The 20,173-nt window shown below is 41.6% G+C and overlaps 1 protein-coding gene across 3 annotated transcripts in view; it reads right to left on the bottom strand.

Moving 5' to 3' along the window:
- Nucleotides 1–11,885: 11,885 nt before the first annotated feature.
- syt5.L (synaptotagmin 5 L homeolog) overlaps nt 11,886–20,173 on the bottom strand; it is a 129,674-nt gene continuing 121,386 nt past the window's right edge. For all 3 annotated transcript variants that reach the window (XM_018226228.2, XM_041569490.1, XM_041569491.1), the window contains 3 exons: nt 18,085–18,202; nt 14,062–14,195; nt 11,886–12,302 (listed from right to left, as the gene is read on the bottom strand). In XM_018226228.2, coding sequence (XP_018081717.1) covers nt 12,093–12,302; nt 14,062–14,195; nt 18,085–18,202 — 462 coding nt within the window. In that variant the 3' untranslated portion in view covers nt 11,886–12,092. The remainder of the gene's footprint in view (nt 12,303–14,061; nt 14,196–18,084; nt 18,203–20,173) is intronic.

Below are 20,173 nucleotides of genomic sequence, written 5' to 3'. Positions count from 1 at the left end.
GCAGATCCTGATGGCTAATTAGAAAATTGTAGTCTTATCCCACTTTGTGTTTTTAAATAATTATCTGAAGCCCGGCAGTAGAGATGTCGCGAACTGTTCGCCGGCGAACTTGTTCGCGCGAACATCGGGTGTTCGCGCTCGCCGGAAGTTCGCGAACGTCGCGCGACGTTCGCCATTTTGGGTTCGCCATTGTTGGCGCTTTTTTTTGCCCTCTCACCCCAGACCAGCAGGTACATGGCAGCCAATCAGGAAGCTCTCCCCTGGACCACTCCCCTTCCCTATAAAAACCGAAGCCCTGCAGCGTTTTTTCACTCTGCCTGTGTGTGCTGAAGAGATAGTGTAGGGAGAGAGCTGCTGCCTGTTAGTGATTTCAGGGACAGTTGAAAGTTTGCTGGCTAGTAATCGTTTTGATACTGCTCTGTTATTGGAGGGACAGAAGTCTGCAGGGGTTTGAGGGACATTTTAGCTTAGGTAGCTTTGCTGGCTAGTAATCTACCTTCTACTGCAGTGCTCTGTATGTAGCTGCAGTGGGCAGCTGTCCTGCTTCTGATCTCATCTGCTGACTGCTGCAATAACAGTAGTCCTTGTAAGGACTGCTTTTATTTATTTTTTTGTTGTTTTACTACTACTACTACTACTACTACTATAAGAGCCCAGTGCTATTAGTCTAGCAGTGTTGGGGAGTGGGACTGGTGTGCTAATCTGCTGCTCCTAGTAGTTCAGCAGCACCAACTTTAATTTTTTTTTTTAATATTCATTTTTTTTTATTTTACTTTTTTTTATTTTACTACCGCTGTAGTAGTGTATAAGTTGACCTTTTAGGCATTATTTGCCCTGTAGGCATTATTTGCACAGTGTTTTCTTCAACCCGCCATCTAGCTGTGTGACCTTGTTCACATTCTGTCTAAATATCCATAATATTACCGTCTCCAGAAAAAACACCGGAGTGACTTTTTTCAAGCAGCCATAATATATTTACGTAATCCGTATCCACCGCTGTAGTAGTGTATACGTTGACCTTGTAGGCATTATTTGCACAGTGTTTTCTTCAACCCGCCATCTAGCTGTGTGACCTTGTTCACATTCTGTCTAAATATCCATAATATTACCGTCTCCAGAAAAAACACCGGAGTGACTTTTTTCAAGCAGCCATAATATATTTTACGTAATCCGTATCCACCGCTGTAGTAGTGTATACGTTGACCTTGTAGGCATTATTTGCACAGTGTTTTCTTCAACCCGCCATCTAGCTGTGTGACCTTGTTCACATTCTGTCTAAATATCCATAATATTACCGTCTCCAGAAAAAACACCGGAGTGACTTTTTTCAAGCAGCCATAATATATTTTACGTAATCCGTATCCACCGCTGTAGTAGTGTATACGTTGACCTTGTAGGCATTATTTGCACAGTGTTTTCTTCAACCCGCCATCTAGCTGTGTGACCTTGTTCACATTCTGTCTAAATATCCATAATATTACCGTCTCCAGAAAAAACACCGGAGTGACTTTTTTCAAGCAGCCATAATATATTTTACGTAATCCGTATCCACCGCTGTAGTAGTGTATACGTTGACCTTGTAGGCATTATTTGCACAGTGTTTTCTTCAACCCGCCATCTAGCTGTGTGACCTTGTTCACATTCTGTCTAAATATCCATAATATTACCGTCTCCAGAAAAAACACCGGAGTGACTTTTTTCAAGCAGCCATAATATATTTTACGTAATCCGTATCCACCGCTGTAGTAGTGTATACGTTGACCTTGTAGGCATTATTTGTACAGTGTTTTCTTCAACCCGCCATCTAGCTGTGTGACCTTGTTCACATTCTGTCTAAATATCCATAATATTACCGTCTCCAGAAAAAACACCGGAGTGACTTTTTTCAAGCAGCCATAATATATTTTACGTAATCCGTATCCACCGCTGTAGTAGTGTATACGTTGACCTTGTAGGCATTATTTGCACAGTGTTTTCTTCAACCCGCCATCTAGCTGTGTGACCTTGTTCACATTCTGTCTAAATATCCATAATATTACCGTCTCCAGAAAAAACACCGGAGTGACTTTTTTCAAGCAGCCATAATATATTTTACGTAATCCGTATCCACCGCTGTAGTAGTGTATACGTTGACCTTGTAGGCATTATTTGCACAGTGTTTTCTTCAACCCGCCATCTAGCTGTGTGACCTTGTTCACATTCTGTCTAAATATCCATAATATTACCGTCTCCAGAAAAAACACCGGAGTGACTTTTTTCAAGCAGCCATAATATATTTTACGTAATCCGTATCCACCGCTGTAGTAGTGTATACGTTGACCTTGTAGGCATTATTTGCACAGTGTTTTCTTCAACCCGCCATCTAGCTGTGTGACCTTGTTCACATTCTGTCTAAATATCCATAATATTACCGTCTCCAGAAAAAACACCGGAGTGACTTTTTTCAAGCAGCCATAATATATTTTACGTAATCCGTATCCACCGCTGTAGTAGTGTATACGTTGACCTTGTAGGCATTATTTGCACACATTATTATTTCTTCAACCCGCCATCTAGCTGTGTGTATTATCGTTTCCAGATAAACCAACTGAGTTTTTGTTGTTGTTGTTGTTTTTTAAAAAATAATGCCAGGCAAAGGCAGGCCGCCACGCAGAGGCCGTGCTAGGGGCCGTGCTGCTATGCAATCCTGTGGCCCTAGCAAATTGCCCAGTTTTAAAAAGCCAATGACCCTGAACTCCCAAAATGCTGAAGAGGTAGTTGACTGGCTTACACAGCACACCCCATCCTCTACCGTTTCTAACTTTACCACAACATCCTCCTCATCCTCCACTGCTATGGCCACCCCACGTAACACTTCCTCCACCACCGGTGCCCCTTCTTCACTGGGGTCAGAGGAGTTATTTTCCCATGAGTTTCTTGAACTGAGTAATGCGCAACCATTATTGCCAGAAGAAGATGAAGGAGATGAGGACCTTACACCAGATTTAATTCTGACAGAGAACACGACAGAGATGGACATAATGAGTGATGAGGAGGAGGTCCCCGCTGCTGCTTCCTTCTGTGATGTGTCAGAAGAAATTGATGCATCTGAGGAGAATGATGATGAGGAGATTGATGTTTTGTGGGTGCCTAGTAGAAGAGAGCAAGAGGAGGGTAGTTCAGATGGAGAGACGGAGAGTCAGAGAGGCAGTAGGAGAATAAGACTTAGAAGAAGCAGGGAGGACAGCCCGCAGGGATCAGTAGGGCAACAACATGTATCGGCACCTGTGTTCAGCCGGCCAACGCACCCGCCATTGCCGCCAATGCCGCCAACTTCTACTGTTACCGCCAGATCGCACACTTCCAAAAAGTCAGCAGTGTGGGATTTTTTTAATGTGTGTGCCTCTGACAAAAGCATTGTAATTTGCAATGAGTGCAGTCAGAAACTGAGCCTTGGTAAGCCCAACAGCCACATAGGTACAACTTCTATGCGAAGGCACATGAGCGGCAAGCACAAAGCACTTTGGGAGCAACACCTCAAAGGCAACAGGCAAACTAAAAGCCACACTCCTTCTGGTCCAGCATCTTACTGCTCTACCTCTGCTCTCCTTGACCCGTCTGAACCACCCTCCACTCCGCCTTCCACCTTGACCACCTGTTCCCATTCCCAGTCATCTGCCACCAGCCAAGTTTCTGTGAAGGCCATGTTTGAGCGTAAGAAGCCAATGTCTGACTGTCACCCCCTTGCCCGGCGTCTGACAGCTGGCTTGTCTGCACTCTTAGCCCGCCAGCTTTTACCATACCAGCTGGTGGACTCTGAGGCCTTCCGCAAATTTGTAGCAATTGGGACACCGCAGTGGAAGGTACCCAGCCGCAATTTTTTTTCTAAAAAGGGAATACCACACCTGTACCACCATGTGCAGAGCCAAGTTACCGCATCTCTGTCACTTAGTGTTGGGCCAAAGGTCCATATGACTACTGACGCATGGTCCTCCAAGCATGGTCAGGGCAGGTATGTCACCTACACTGCCCACTGGGTGAACTTGGTAATGGCTGGGAAGCAGGGAATGGGTAGCTCAACAACAACAGTGGAGTTGGTGTCACCGCCACGGATTGCACGCGGTTCTGCCACCACCTCTACTCCTCCATCGCTCTCTACCTCGTCTTCTTCTTCTTCTTACTCTGCTGCTGGGTCCTCCTTCTCCTCCTCCACACCTGTGCACCCCCAGCTCCCCCTAGGCTATTCGACGTGCCAGGTACGCCGTTGTCACGCTGTCTTGGGGATGACGTGCCTGGAAAGCAAAAACCATACCGGATCTGTACTCCTGTCATCTCTGCAGTCACAGGCCGATCGGTGGCTGACCCCACACCAACTGCAGATCGGAAAAGTGGTGTGTGACAATGGAAGCAATCTGTTGGCAGCGTTGAGACTAGGCAATTTAACACATGTGCCCTGCATGGCACATGTGTTAAATTTAATAGTCCAACGTTTTGTCTCCAAGTACCCCAGGATTCCAGGACGTTCTCACCCAGTCCAGAAAGGTGTTGGCCCATTTCAGACGTTCCTACACAGCCATGGCACGCCTTGCTGACATTCAGCAGCGCTACAACATGCCAGTCAGGCGTTTGATTTCTGACAGCCAGACTCGCTGGAATTCAACGCTCCTTATGTTGGAACGTCTGCTGCAACAACAAAGGGCCGTCAACGAGTACCTTTTTGAACTGGGTGGTAGGACTGGATCTGCACAGCTGGGGATTTTTTTCCCCCGTTACTGGGTGCTTATGCGCGATGCCTGCAGGCTCATGCGACCTTTTGAAGAGGTGACAAATATGGTCAGTCGCACCGAAGGCACCATCAGCGACCTAATACCCTTCGCTTTATTCCTGGAGCGTGCCGTGCGACGAGTGACAGATGAGGCTGTAGACCAGCGTGACGAGGAGCTGGAAGCGCACGATTTCTGGTCGGAATCACCAGAACGAACCCAGGCACCTGCTGCAACGCAGGGAGAGGTGCCAGAAGTGGAGTCAGAGGAGGAAGGTGGCTTTGTGGAGGAGGAGGAGGAGGACCAACAGGAGCAGGCTTCCCAGGGGGCTAGTGGTGACCTTTTGGGGACCCCTGGTCTTGTACGTGGCTGGGGGGAGGAGACCGTGGATGATGCAGTCCTTGATAATGAGGAAGCGGAGATGGATAGCTCTGCATCCAACCTTGTGAGAATGGGGTCTTTCATGCTGTCATGCCTGTTGAAGGACCCCCGTATCAAGAGGCTTAAGGAGAAGGACCTGTACTGGGTCGCAACGCTACTAGACCCTCGGTACAAGCATAAAGTGTCAGAAATGTTACCAACATACCACAAGTCCGAAAAGATGCGGCATTTACAAACCAGCCTGCAAAACATGTTGTACAATGCTTTTAAGGGTGATGTCACTTCAGGAACTCATCAACATTCCAGGGGCAGAGGTGCCAGTAATCCTGCCACGAGCACACCTGCAAGGACAAAGCCCTTTGGCCAGTCTGTAACGTCAGACATGCAAATGTTTTTCTGTCCAAGGCAGCGCCACAACCCTTCTGGATCCACCCTCAAAGAACGCCTCGACCGGCAGGTAGCGGACTACCTGGCATTAACTGCAGATATCGACACTCTGAGGAGCGATGAACCCCTGGACTACTGGGTGCGCAGGCTTGATCTGTGGCCAGAGCTGTCACAATTTGCCATGAACCTCTTGTCTTGCCCAGCCTCAAGTGTGCTCTCAGAAAGGACCTTCAGTGCAGCAGGAGGGATTGTAACTGAGAAGAGAACTCGCCTAGGTCACAAAAGTGTCGATTACCTGACCTTTATTAAAATGAATGAGGGGTGGATCTCGGAGGGTTACTGCACGCCGGAAGACTTGTTCTGACTTCTATGCAGCTGTCCTTCTCTTCAAGCCTCATGACTCCACACACAGCTGTCCTTTAGCGTCCTCCTCCTCCCTCCGCCACCGTTACAAACTAGGGTGCAAACCCTACTGGTTTAATTTTTTCTGGCCTCTGTGCTTCAGTGGCTGCAACCAAAAAAACTGGGCAAACAATGTCTACAAGGTCAACGTATGGCAAAAAATGACTATTTTCAGCATTTATATGGCATATTTTTCTGGCAACTGTGCTTCAGTGGCTGCAACCAAAAAAACTGGGCAAACAATGTCTACAAGGTCAACGTATGGCGAAAAATGACTATTTTCAGCATTTATATGGCATATTTTTTCTGGCAACTGTGCTTCAGTGGCTGCAACCAAAAAAACTGGGCAAACAATGTCTACAAGGTCAACGTATGGCGAAAAATGACTATTTTCAGCATTTATATGGCATATTTTTTCTGGCAACTGTGCTTCAGTGGCTGCGTCCAAAAAAACTGGGCAAACAATGCCTACAAGGTCAACGTATGGCAGTTGTTTAAAGAGAACAGTAGATTACTAGCCAGCAAAGCTACCTAAGCTAAAATGTCCCTCAAATCCCTGCAGACTTCTGTCCCTCCAATACAGAGCAGTATCAAGCAGATTACTAGCCAGCAAACTTACTATCATCTGTCCCTGAAATCACTAACAGCTCTCCCCCTACACTATCTCTTCCAAGCACACACAGGCAGATTTTTCAGATACATTTTTGCCCTTGATCCCCCTCTGGCATGCCACTGTCCAGGTCGTTGCACCCTTTAAAACAACTTTAAAATCATTTTTCTGGCCAGAAATTTTTTTTTTAGATGTTAAAGTTCGCCTTCCCATTGAAGTCTATGGGGTTCGCGAACCGTTCGCGAACCGCTCGCGTTTTTGCGCAAGTTCGCGAATATGTTCGCGAACTTTTTTTCCGACGTTCGCTACATCCCTACCCGGCAGTAGCGCTGGATGTGTACGTTTGGTGGGACACGTGTTTGCCGTAATACGATAACAGTCAGGCACCACTCCGGAACACCAATCGTAGAAATAGTAGAATCCAAGAGCCAAAGTTTAAATAATATAAAAATTATCTTTACTTTACATTATGTCTAAAGGATAAAGCCTTATGCGTTTCGTGTCATCCACGGACACTTAATCATAGGCTATGATTAAGTGTCCATGGATGACACAAAACGCGTAAGGCTTTATCTTTTAGACATAATGTAAAATAAAATTTTTTTTTATATTATTTATTTTTTATATTATTTAAACTTTGGCTCTTGGATTTTACTATTTCTACGATTGGTGTTCCGGAGTGGTGCCTGCCTGTTATCGTATTACTGTGAATTACTCCCTCGTGCTAAAGGTTTGGGGAATGAGCACCCATCCCCCACCATGGAAAGCGGTAAGCTTATCCCTATGATCCTATTTGATCCATGCTTTTCATGGTCTTTTAGACGTGTTTGCACAATTTAGGAATGAAAAATACATCATAAAAATCATGACAGAATTCCTATAAAGTACTGATTTTAAAGTTGGGGTTGTTCACTGACTTTACCTTCCCCTTCCTTTATAAACAGGGCAATTTTTCAGAGCTCCCTATCTACATTTGAATAATTAATCCCCCCGCCCCACACACACATTTCTAATATGCAACATTTGAGCAACTTATTATTATAAGGAGCTTCTCAGTGGGCACCTAATTATATTTATCAGCTCCTTTGAGGTTCCTTGAGTTTAGGAAGTGACAGGAAGTACTACAGTGAAATTGGCTTAATATTTTTGTTTAGTGCCAGAAATCATAGATATTTCTTAAGCTGGCCATAAGCGCAAAGATAACATCTTACAAATCTATGACATCATGTGTTGATCTTCCCAACATTTTTCATGCCATGGTGATCAGCAGTTTGGTGATCAATTGGGACCATTTTAGCAGGGCCCCCTAGACAAAGTGCTTCTGGCTGGCATGGGGTACTAAGGCTGTGTGGGCAAATTGTGCAAAGTCTTTTTAACTGTCTCCAGTTGACCCCCAGCATTTCATGGCACAATGTGGCCCCCAAGCCATGTTTACTGACAAACATTATATTATATATAGAGAGGGAGGATAGAGAGGCACACAAGGCACGAGAGGGAGGAAATAGGGGCACACGGGGGGTGAGAGGATGTAAATGGGGGCACATGGAGAGGGATAGATGAGGGAGGATATAGGCACACATAGCGGGAGAAAGGGAGGAAATAGGGGCACACGGAAAGAGCGAGTAGTGGGATATAGGGCACACCGTGAGCAAGAGAGGGAGGAAATAGGGGTACTTGGGGAAAAAGAGATTGAGGAATTATGGGTGCACAGGGGAGAGAGAAAAAAGGGAGGATATAGGGGCACACAGAGGGAAGACACATGGGCACAAAGGGCAAGAGAAAGAGAGGGGGGAAACTGGCACACGGGGAGAGAGAGGATGTAGGATATATCGTCATACTGGGAGATAGGGGCACACATGGTTAGGGAGGATATAGGGGCACAGAGGTGGAGAGATAGAGAAAGGAAACAGGGGCACGCAGGGTAATTGGCAGCTGTATGCACTTCAGGAATCATTATCCTGATTGGGCGCTATCGGCCTAAGGCCAGCACTGCATAGTTTGTTTGCAGCTACACTGTACATAAAAGCTTGGAGGCTACTGAAGCACACTATGATTATATTATATTGTATATATATACATATATATATATATATATATATATATAACTTTTATATATATATATAAAATATACAACCTATATTATATATATATATATGTGTGTGCGTGTGTTTTATAACTTTAGTTTAAATCTGTATGCTTTGTATTGGAACTATCATTCAGCAGTATATTCCTGAATAACATCTTTCAGAATGCTTGGCTGCTGGAGCATGCCAAAATATTCACAATTAAGCCAGGTTGTAATAGGTTTTACTTGTGGCGGTCTTAATGTTATATTATAGCAAGCCATTTTTGGGAGATTTGACGCAGCATCACAGATGGTCCTCCAAATACCTGAAGTAGTAAATCCAGAATGTTATCACAGTGCAAAAGAACCGACTTCAGAGTATATCACAATATTACAACTCACACCCGTTTTTAAATATATAGCTTTCATTTATTCATTAACAGACAACTTATCATTCAAATACATTTATATTAAAATATGTTCAAAAGGGAACCTTTATAAAGTACAGCGTTACTGCTAAAACAAGGAAGTCCAAGAAAACCACAGAAGGGAAAATGGGTCAAAAAAGCTTGGGTTGGATTGTCCACAATGGTGCACTCAATATTTGTAGTAGCTTTAACTGTAATATGATTAGTGTTTTAAGAGGTGACAGGAAATTCACAAGTTGTAGCATATCTAGAGGGAACGTAGAGCAATGTACAAACGATTATGAGAAACAATGGCAAGGAGCAACCCACGTGGTCATGTCCTTGGGTACCATCACTACAATCTGGTGCCCATGTGTTTGACATCAAGTAGATTTTTTTAAATTAAATAACAAAAACAATGTATTTCTCCATATGGGTTATTTTCCCATATCCCAATATATCTGACATTGAAATAGTTATTGCTCCTTATATGACATTTAAGTATATTGTTAAAGACAGAATATATGATGGCACAAGTGAATACACAATAATACACACTGTTAATGCCATATGGCAATGGAAGATGGTGTCTGCACATCTCCTCAAGTGTCATTCACACATAATGCTAGATATCTATTATCTGACATTTCCAAAAGCAGCCTGTACAGTAGAAATCACTGCTTCTTCGAAGATGCTCAAGGGCAGTAGAGACCGGTGTCAAAAATAAGAAGGTACAATGTAGTCAGAAACCATTGGCTTGAAAGTAAGCACAGGACAAAAGGCTGGGAAAAAATATGGAGACAAGAACATTTTAAAGCAAGGGAGAAATCAAAGGATGAAAACACACAGGCCGAAATGACAGATGTGATGTAGTAATAAGGCCAGAGAGAAGCAAGGAACAGATGGAATAGTATTAGAAAGACAGAGCCAAGCTGCAAGGAGTGTTACAATATCATCACAAAATATTCTACTTAAGTATCAAAAAAGAGAAAATTTGGTCCAGTGAATTCTGTACACAAAAACATTACAAGCTCACAAAATCAATCTTTGTTTTAGTTCCTTTGTAACAACAATTTTATTTATGAAACAAGAGGAGTCATAGTATTTCCTTTTATTGCCTCTGCTCAGCAATGTTATTATAATCCTAACAGAACCTGTAGAATGTAGAAGCCCAATATGCTGGCTGTTCCCGAGGAGATATGGTGGACCAGTTCTATCTATATTCAACAAAAGGAATTACTTTTCACATTCAAATCACATCATAGTTGCTGGATATTGATCTGGCAGTCTGGGAGAATGGTAGGCTGCTGACTGCATTGGCTAGAGATTTCAGTATTTGGCTAACCTTGCAGCCCAGAGCCCTATGAGGTTCAAATATCAGCTTGAGGCCACAAAAAATCGTATCATCTTTTTTTCACAATTAGGCCAAATGTCACAATCCAACCATAAATGACCCAATCTATTTGCCAATTATCTCAATTGACATTACTAAAAGTGCCTTGCCATTTACTTATTTAGTAAATTCTGTCAGGGATGAACAATGAGTAGCTTCTAGGTTTTTTAAACCATTGTAACTCTCCCTGTTGGCTGATTTACTGTAGAGGATTGTAGATTTAGGATGGTTAGTCGCCTACTACTGGTGAAGATTCTCTAATTGATGTTCTAGAAATAGTAGTCACAGTCACCAATTGATGAAGGAAATGGTGATATTGATTGTCACAATCAGGCCCGTAGAAACAAGTACACTTTTGATCTACAATCCTCATTCCAAATCCATGTTGTATTATGATGACACCTTAAACAAAGATACAGTGCATGGCTCTAAAAAGAGGCATCATCCTTTCTCCATAATATTAACTCCTAATTTGTCCATGCTTGAGCTGAATACATCATAATGACCTTATTAATTTATTGATTTGCTGCGGCACCAGAGAGGGTTTCTGGGGGGCCACTTCGTACAGATTTCCCTGGCCTCACAAATATTTGAGGAGTAACAGAGTAGAGTAAGTAATGGCTGCCTTTCCCTTTCTGAAACCTAAAATGAGAAATAAACCCTACAATACACTCTAGACCCTAGACAGTTGCATGTATTCCAAATTATAAGTTGCCATCATGTTTTGATATCCCTGGAGGGGTATCCCTACTGTTTTGGGACCTATGGAATAAAGTTTAACTAAGCTTATTTTTATGTTTTACCCCTAATAAAACAAGGACAGGATTATCTATAGTGTGTCCATTGCACTGGTACTGGGGCCACTTAGGCTTCTGTTGAGGTGATTATTGTGTTTTTGATGAATTGATGAGGAACAAGGGACACTCTATTGTCTTATTGTCGATTTGGCCCAACAGTACCAGACTTATCAGGGATGGGATTCTCTCTTACCCATGTATTAAAGATATTAAAGAACAGAGATTCCCTTGGACCCCAAACCAGCTGATAGATCGGTGCCTATTTTGTTATTCATTTTGCAGGTGGAAGAGTAGGGCATATTACACATCTTTGAGTGTCAAATATAAAAATAGGGGTTAATTCTCCTTGATATAAGTTTCAGCTAGTTTTGGAGAACTTATGTCTTCAATTGTTTGTCATGAAAACAAAGTGAGAGCCCAGTATGCAGCCCATAGCTACTACTCCCGAGTGCAACAGTAATAATAATAATTATTTAGATTACTTCACCAATCCCTGGTTAAGGCAAAGCTAGTCTCCCTACCACAATTCAGGTCAGTTTCAGGTCAGCCACAATTCGAGTAACTATGTAGTTCTAAGAAGGAATGTCTGAGTTGAGTCTACAGAGTCCCCTGTACTTTATCCATTATAAGAAAAGAGAGTTTTATTTTCAAGTTTCAAGTATCTTTAGTTAGCCATACTAAACCAGCCGAGATTTTATTGAAAAAGGATACTGCCTCTTGGCCAAGTTTTATATAAATAGTTTAGTCATTTACAAATAACCACAAAACAGGAGGTTTCTCAAAGCTATTTCACAGCTACAGCTTTGAACATGTATATACACACAGCAGCACTGGTCCCAATACTTGTTTGCACAAGTACCTCCATGTGCCCACATTCATTCGCACTCGTTCACACACTCGAAGATACATCATGAGGTCTTCATTCCGACGGCACCATCCACTTCTTCTTCTGGCTGTAGAGTGTGCCACTGGGCTATAGGCCTTCTGGGGTTAGCTAGCATATCAGACCAGTGGCGAAGCTCAGTCCCTGTAGCATTACAGCCCACAAAGATCTTGCCGATTGCTTCATTTTTGCCTAGCTTGTCATAATCGAGTACTGTGAGAACCACCTGCACCTTCTGTAAAGAAAAATTTGTTCCATTTAAAAAAACTAAATCTAACATTCATTGTCATCCACTTAGCACATAAGAATGTAGCAGTCCATCCCATTGGATCCCTTCCTTATTAAATAATAACAGACATTTAGATTGAAAGAAGAAACATTCGCTTCAAGTTAAACCTAAATTAATCCTACTTAATTGCTGATCCTGAGGAAAGCAAAAAAAAAAAAACAGCTGAAACCTCTCTGAAGCTGGCCATCCATTATAAGATCCACTTGGTGAGGTCGGCAAATGAGCGTATCTTTCACCAATTTTCCCACCGTCATTGTTGCTATACAAGCAGCCATCGGGAAAGTCAACCTGCCCAATTGACATCTGGATGATTTTCTGCCAGATATTGGTTGGGTGGGCCCTTAGGAGGGCAGATAATGTTTTGAATCAGTCTGAAGGGCCTTAATTGGCAGCTTAAATCTGCCCATGTATTGCCACCCTAGTTTGCCTTTCTGACTCCAAGATGGCAATTGGCCTCTGTACTAAGGGTTCATTAACCCTATATTTTCTCCCAACTCTTCAGCCAACTCTTTCTTGAAGCTATCTAATGTATGTACCAGCACAACTGCTTCCAAAACATATTTTTTTCTAACTCTAAAAAACCCTTTAAGCACTTTAAGATGTAACTTTATAGCTGCGCTTCTCTTGCTCTTGGTAATCCTCTTTCATGGGAATCATACCATTTCCAAAGCCTTTGCTCTACTTTACTTCAATTAGCTTGTAGTCTCTACACACTGGCTCCTTAACACCAAACCTAAAACACCATACCTAAAACAAACATTTCTCCTATGGAATAGAAATACATCTTTTTTGTGTGAAATAAAATGCTTGTAATGAGGCATATCTGCTTCTTGTTCCTTATCATGATTTATTTCTTAGCCCTTATATACAGTGCTGATTTTGTCTCTTCTGGAATAGGATTAGATTGGTAGAATCACAAGTACTAACTATGCTCTCCAACATGGGCTGTTACACAAAAGCAAGCATCTAGCAGTTGATTATGATGATATATATTTCACAATGTGGTGATAGTGCCACTTTAAGAATTTCTATGAAATAAAATTAACAATGCAATGGAATTATAAATGTGAACATTAATATGAAGTACAGTTATTCTGATGTTAATTTGATTTGTTAAATTGTTATTCCTTTCTACTAAATAGCAAACCTACCCCTTGGCATATGTCTTATAATTCTTCCATCCACTAAGTGAACTTGTAGAGACACATATTTTATTTTTATTGCATTACACAATGCATTGGAAACTGGCTCCACGTCTACTTTCTGATGTGGACATTCTAATATACAGCCTACAAAAAAGTGGGTTGACTCTCTATTGACTACAAATTGAGATGCACACAGAGCAAAAAATAATGACAGCAGTCATTCACACACCAATCTGAACATATTGGAAGGTCAGTTTAGTCCTGTTCAGTGCTGCCACGTCTAGGTCTACGGTCTAGTGTGCTGTAAGGTTAGTGCTAGCCCTGATTAATAAGTCAGTAAGCCCTTTTTCAGAGGCAGACGTTGTACAGTCTACAAAAAAGTATGTGTTTTCAAAGAATTTTAATTATTATTAAATACTATTTCTGTAAGTGTGCCAATCAAATTTTCTTACAAAGCTCAAACACCTTGCCCTTGTATGTATGAAGGCCAGTGTTATCCCTTCTCTTTACTTACCTTCCAAGCACTAGTGTGATGGAAGTTCAGCACTGGTCCTACTCACCTGAATCTGTTCAAACGGTACTTCAAAGCTGAAGGATTCATTGTAGTAAGGGTTTAGGGTATTTTTCTTGATTGTGGTCTTCTTTTTCTTTAGCCTCTTGCCATTCTGCATCAGATGAATCTTTACATATGGGTCTGGTAAGACACAAAGGGAGGGAATGTTATGTCTGTCCCAGAACTGTGTCCCCTTTCCTTAACAACATCTGACAGTGCACAGGACTTGGTTAATAAATCCTTCAGATCTCCTGTACTTGTCTTTTGCCACTCACATTTAATCCACACATCCTGTCCCACGAGTGATGAATTACCCTGTAAGTTTTTTTTTTTATAACAGTAATTGGGCATATGATCTATAAACACAAAAGCCATTAATAACCTTAGAAAAATATCCTTTAAGGATAAGTAAACCTTAAAATAAGTGAATGTAAAATTGATGAAGATGCTATTCTATGCACTTTTGCAATGTACATTCATTATTTTATTTTTTTTACTTCCAAGATATTAAAGGATTCATCCACTATTAACATCAATGAATTTTGTTTAAACAGCGCCACTTGCTGGTCATTTTCCACCAAGAAGTCAAGGAAGTTGTCAGGATAAAGAAAGAGGCTGCTCTGATGTTCTACTGGTTAGGAAATAGAAACCTTTCTTAAATCTTTCCTAACCAGAAAAACACGATAGCCCGCATTCTTTCTCCTGACAACCTCATTGACTACTACAGAAAATGACCAGCAGGTGGCACAGTTGTAAAATAAATAATTCATGTTAGCAGTATATCACTTATTTACTAATAGGGATGTAGCGAACGGCGGAAAAAATGTTCGCGAACATATTCGCGAACTTGCGTCAAAAATGCGAACAGTTCGCGAACGTCGCAAACCCCATAGACTTCAATGGGAAGGCGAATTTTCAAAGCTAGAAAAGACATTTCTGGCCAGAAAAATGATTTTAAAGTTGTTTAAAGGGTGCAACGACCTGGACAGTGGCATGCCAGAGGGGGATCAAGGGCAAAAATGTATCTGAAAAATACATTGTTGACACAGCGCTGCGTTTTGTGCTGTAAAGGGCAGAAATCACACTACGTCACTCAGGTGATGTTTCTGGACACGGAATGTGAAAAAGCTCACACAGCTAGGTGGCACTTGGTTAAAGACTGGGCAAACAATGCCTGCGAGGGCAACGTATACACTACAGCAGTGGATACGGAATATATTATTGCTGCTTGAAAAACGTCACTCAGGTGGTGTTTCTGGAGACGGTATTATTATTGATATTTAGACAGAATGTGAACAAGCTCACACAGCTAGGTGGCAGTTGTTTGAAGAACACACTGGGCAAACAATGCCTGCAAGTGCACTACTATTGGTGCACTACTATGAAGAACAGCAAACAGCACTGGACACGTTAAAGAACAGTAAGATAAGTAAAATAAAAAAATATATATATGTATATTAAAAAAAAAAAATTACTCTGGTTGGTGCTGAACTACTAGGAGCAGCACACCAGTCCCACTCCCCAACACAGCTAGACTAATAGCACTGGGCTCTTATAGTAGCAAAGTAAAAAAACAAAAATTAAAATAAAAGCAGTCCTTACAAGGACTATTGGGTTACAGGCAGCAGTCAGCAGATGAGAGATCAGCAGCAGGACAGCTGCCCACAGCAGCTACATACAGAGCACTGTAGTAGAAGGTAGATTACTAGCCAGCAAAGCTACCTAACCTAAAATGTCCCTCAAATCCCTGCAGAGTTCTGTCCCTACAATACAGAGCAGTATCAAGTAGATTACTAGCCAGCAAAGTTACTATCAACTGTCCCTCAAATCACTCAACAGCTCTCTCCCTACACTAGCTCTTCCAAGCACACACAGGCAGAATGAAAAAACGCTGCAGGGCTTCAGTTTATATATGGAAGGGGAGTGGTCCAGGGGGTGTGGGGGTGGTCCAGGAGGGAGAGCTTCCTGATTGGCTGCCATGTATCTGCTGGTCTGGGATTTTTGAGAGGTCAAAAATAAGGCGAACCCAAATTGGCGAACGTCGCGCGACGTTCGCGAACATTCGGCGGACGCGAACGGTCGATGTTCGCGCGAATTAGTTCGCGGGCGAACAGTCCGCGACATCCCTATTTACTAATTAATATCTTGGAATTAAAAAAATATAATGAATGAATGTACATTGCAAAAGTGCTTAGAATAGCACCCTCATCAATTTTATCTTCACTTATTTTTAAGGTTTACTTATCCTTTAAATAGGTGAAGTATCTTGTGCAATGCAACAATTGAATTACAAATAGAAGAGGGGGATCATGGTCAGCACAGCTTTTCCAAATGGTTTGCGTCCAATTCCTTAATAGTTGCTCTGTGCTGCAACTGCTGCAAATGATCCAAGTATAGGAGAAGGAACTCCAGCAGTATTGCTGCAAACAACTGTTTATTTCAGGCAGTGGTAAACACAACGGGCCCATTTACTTAGTTCGAGTGAAGGAATAGAATAAAAAAAACTTTGAATTTCGAATGTTTTTTTTTGGCTACTTCGACCATCGAATTGGCTACTTCGACCTTCGACTACGACTTCGACCTCGAATCGAACTATTCGAACTAAAAATCTTTCGCTATTCAACCATTCGACCATTCGATAGTCGAAGTACTGTCTCTTTAAAAAAAACTTCGTACCCCTAGTTCGCCACCTAAAACCTACCGAAGTCAATGTTAGCCTATGGGCAAGGTCCCCATAGGCTTATGCTTGTGTAATGGACAGCACCACTCACGATTCTCTGTTTCTTTAAAAAGCCTTTATTCAGCCATGGGCTCTGACCCCAAACAATTCGGCAACGTTTCAGACCGCCATCGGTCTTTTGTCAAGCCACCTTTGCAACACCTGTGCACAATCATTTATACATTACATCACAGTGCCCCCTACTGGTGCATTAAAACATTTACAAACACCTGAAAAAATTGTGTCACATATGCAGTCTGCAACATTGTCTCAATATCATTGCATTTAAATTACACGTGGTCCCCATAGGCTTAGCAATCTTTTTTTGGTCAAAGAAAAATCATTCGATCGATGGTTTAAAATCCTTCGAATCGAACGATTCAAAGGATTTAATCGTTTGATCGAACGATTTTTCGATATTCGAAGTCAAAGGATTTCCATTCGGCAGTCGAATATCGAGGCTTAATTAACCCTCAATATTCGACCATAAGTAAATTTGCCCCAACATGTTTCAGGTTCAATACCCTTTATCACTTGAACCCGAAACATGTTGTGTTTACCACTGCCTGGAATAAAAAGTTGTTTGCAGTAATACTGCTGGAGTTCCTCTTCCTTCTCCTATACTTGGATCATTGTATTACCTTAATGTAGGGGTCCCCAACCTTTTTTACCCGTGAGCCACATTCAAAAATAAAAAGAGTTGGGGAGCAACAAAGGCATGCAAAAACTTCCTGGGGTGGCAAATAAGGGCTGTGATTGGCTATTTGTTAGCCCCTATGTGGACAATCAGCCTACAAGAGACTCTGTTTGGCAGTACACTTGGTTTTTATGCAACTAAAACTTGCCTCCAAGCCAGGAATTCAAAAATAATCACCTGCTTTGAGGCCACTGGGAGCAACATCCAAGGGGTTGGTGAGCAACATGTTGCTTGCGAGCCACTGGTTGGGGATCACTGCCTTAATGTATCCACTGATTCAAAATAATAATAATATAAATCACTTTTTGATTCCCAAAACCCATATCAAGTCACTTGGTCTGTGGCCTTAAGGCTTTATTTAGTCATGGAAGTACTCTGGGACCTCTAATATATCCTTACGTTTACAAGACTGGTACATTATTATTTCCTAAAGTATCCAGAAACTCATGTTTTTGAATGATTCTAAAGTTTGCCATAGCCAGCTGACTGTCAGTAAGATTGCTTTTACTCTCACAAAGCCTTGGCAGCAGCACAATAAGGCCACTGACCCATATGGATGCTTTGCTCATGCTATCATATACAATGATGTACTAAATAAATGCATTACAGCTTACCAGAAAGTCCCCCGACATCCATCTTTTTGAGGTTTTTAGCCTCCAGCACAATAACTGTGAGTTTCCCCGCTGTCGGCACGTAACGCAATGAGAAGCAGACATCTCCCAGTTTCTCTTGCTGTAATTTAAAGAAAATATTTTATATATAGTAAAAGATTAACTGAAAGGCGGATTCTATTGTATTTGTCATTAGGAATAAAACAGGACAAGGAAGATACATTTATTAGGCTTCAAATGTGTAATGCTCAACCCTCTGTCATCCAACAGACTGGAGGGATACTGGTTGCCCATCTTAGTAACTTAGGGCATTAACACAACTGAACCTCTTTGCATAGTCAATTAAGATATCACCTTTACCATGAATTTTTCCACAGATTGTAGGGAGAGTTCATATACCCTGGCTTCCCTCCACAATGGGAACCCATGTAATACTATATCTAATACCATACTGAAGCATATACATTAGGGACGTTGTAAAGCCAGAGCAAGAATCATCTAAACATTAAATAAACCTAATATGATTGTTTCCCCACCGCTAAGAATGAATTATGTCTTAGTTGGGATCAAGTGCAAGGTACTGTTTTTTTATTGCAAAGATAAAGGAAATATGTATCAAAATTTTTAATTATCTTACAAGTTATACAACCTTTTAATTATCTTACAAGTTATACAACCTTAGAGAGGAAAGAGAAATAAAGGAAAGGAAAAAGAAAGATTCTCAAGGACCATAAGAGGTGGGTCAAGTGAATTACACATCCATATGTTTGAGTAACTATACACCACTTTGTTATCTTTGCACTGCTACCCAGGTACCCCACACTGCGTCAAACTTTTTTGGGCAGCCTCTGGCTACATATGTCAGTTTCTGTTTAGGTAAAGAATTATGATTAATTTTTTCCAAAAATTGAGCGAGGGGGCTGTCATAGATTTCCAGTGAAGTATTATTGATTTTTTGGCATAATACAACAATTGTAAATAGCATAATCTCGTGTATGAGTCCATGTTGGAGTCTTTCAGGACACCCAGAAGGTAGATCAGGGGGGAGTATGTATCGGGCAGGTTAAGTTCTGCTGCCATGTATTGTATAACCTCATTCCAAAACTGCTGTATTTCTGTGCACTCCGAGAACATGTGAATGAATGTCCCTACTGAGGTTCTGTATTTTGGGCAAACATTGGATGCTGTAGGGTACAATTTAGCCAGCCTGTATATAATTTGACTTGTATATACCGGTCTTTTATGAACATAGTCAATTCAGGAATTTGTTTTAGAGCGTCTTTCCACATATCATCCTCTATATCTGGAATGTCCCATTTTTGTTTAGGCTTGTCCAACGGATCAGGACCTGCCTGCAAATGAATTGTATAGCAGAGTGATAGTGTTTTTTTCAGGCCTGGTTTGAGTAAATACTTTTCCAATGTTGTTTTCTCTGGTTAGTATTGGTCTATCAGGAAAATGTTTAAGTTAAAGGTAGTGAAATAACATCTTAGAAGGAAGGTTATATTCTTGCTGTAGGACTGGAAACTGTTTAATGTCATCACCTTCTATGATATCTTTAATGGTTTTGATGCCGTGATTGGCCCAGCAACTGACATCCGTTATGAGTTGAAAGTGGGGTAAATTGGTGTTGCCCCACAAAGGGGTCCAAATAGACCATGTTTGAGAGGTGCCCATTGCCATTTTTAGGGCTTTTTGGTATGCTCGAGTACCTGTGAGCATGGGTATTGTAGCGGTGTAATGTTGGGATGGACCTCTATACAATGATCTAGCTTAAACTTCAAAGGATCCCACAGCTGTAGCCTCAAGAATGATAGCTTGGTTGTCCAGTGTCGGGTTGATCCACCAGTATGCAAATACTAGTTAACTAGCCAAGTAATATAGTTTAAGATCAGGGAGCAGGTCAGGACTGAGAATTAAAATAGGCCCTGGCATTTCAGTTATTCAGTGATGTTCAAAGTACTTTCCTTACTTGGATGGTACAAAGGACTTGCCTCTTAATGTAAGTATCTTGATAAAACTCAACATTTATTAGGTAAGTAAAAGCATATGTGCAAAAGGTCTTAAATCAATTAATTTCCTGAACCATAAA

Source organism: Xenopus laevis, chromosome 7L (genome assembly GCF_017654675.1).
Source record: "Xenopus laevis strain J_2021 chromosome 7L, Xenopus_laevis_v10.1, whole genome shotgun sequence".
Classification (NCBI taxonomy): domain Eukaryota; kingdom Metazoa; phylum Chordata; class Amphibia; order Anura; family Pipidae; genus Xenopus; species Xenopus laevis.
Note: the sequence above shows the minus strand (reverse complement) of the source record. Positions and strands in the feature narration are given on the sequence as shown.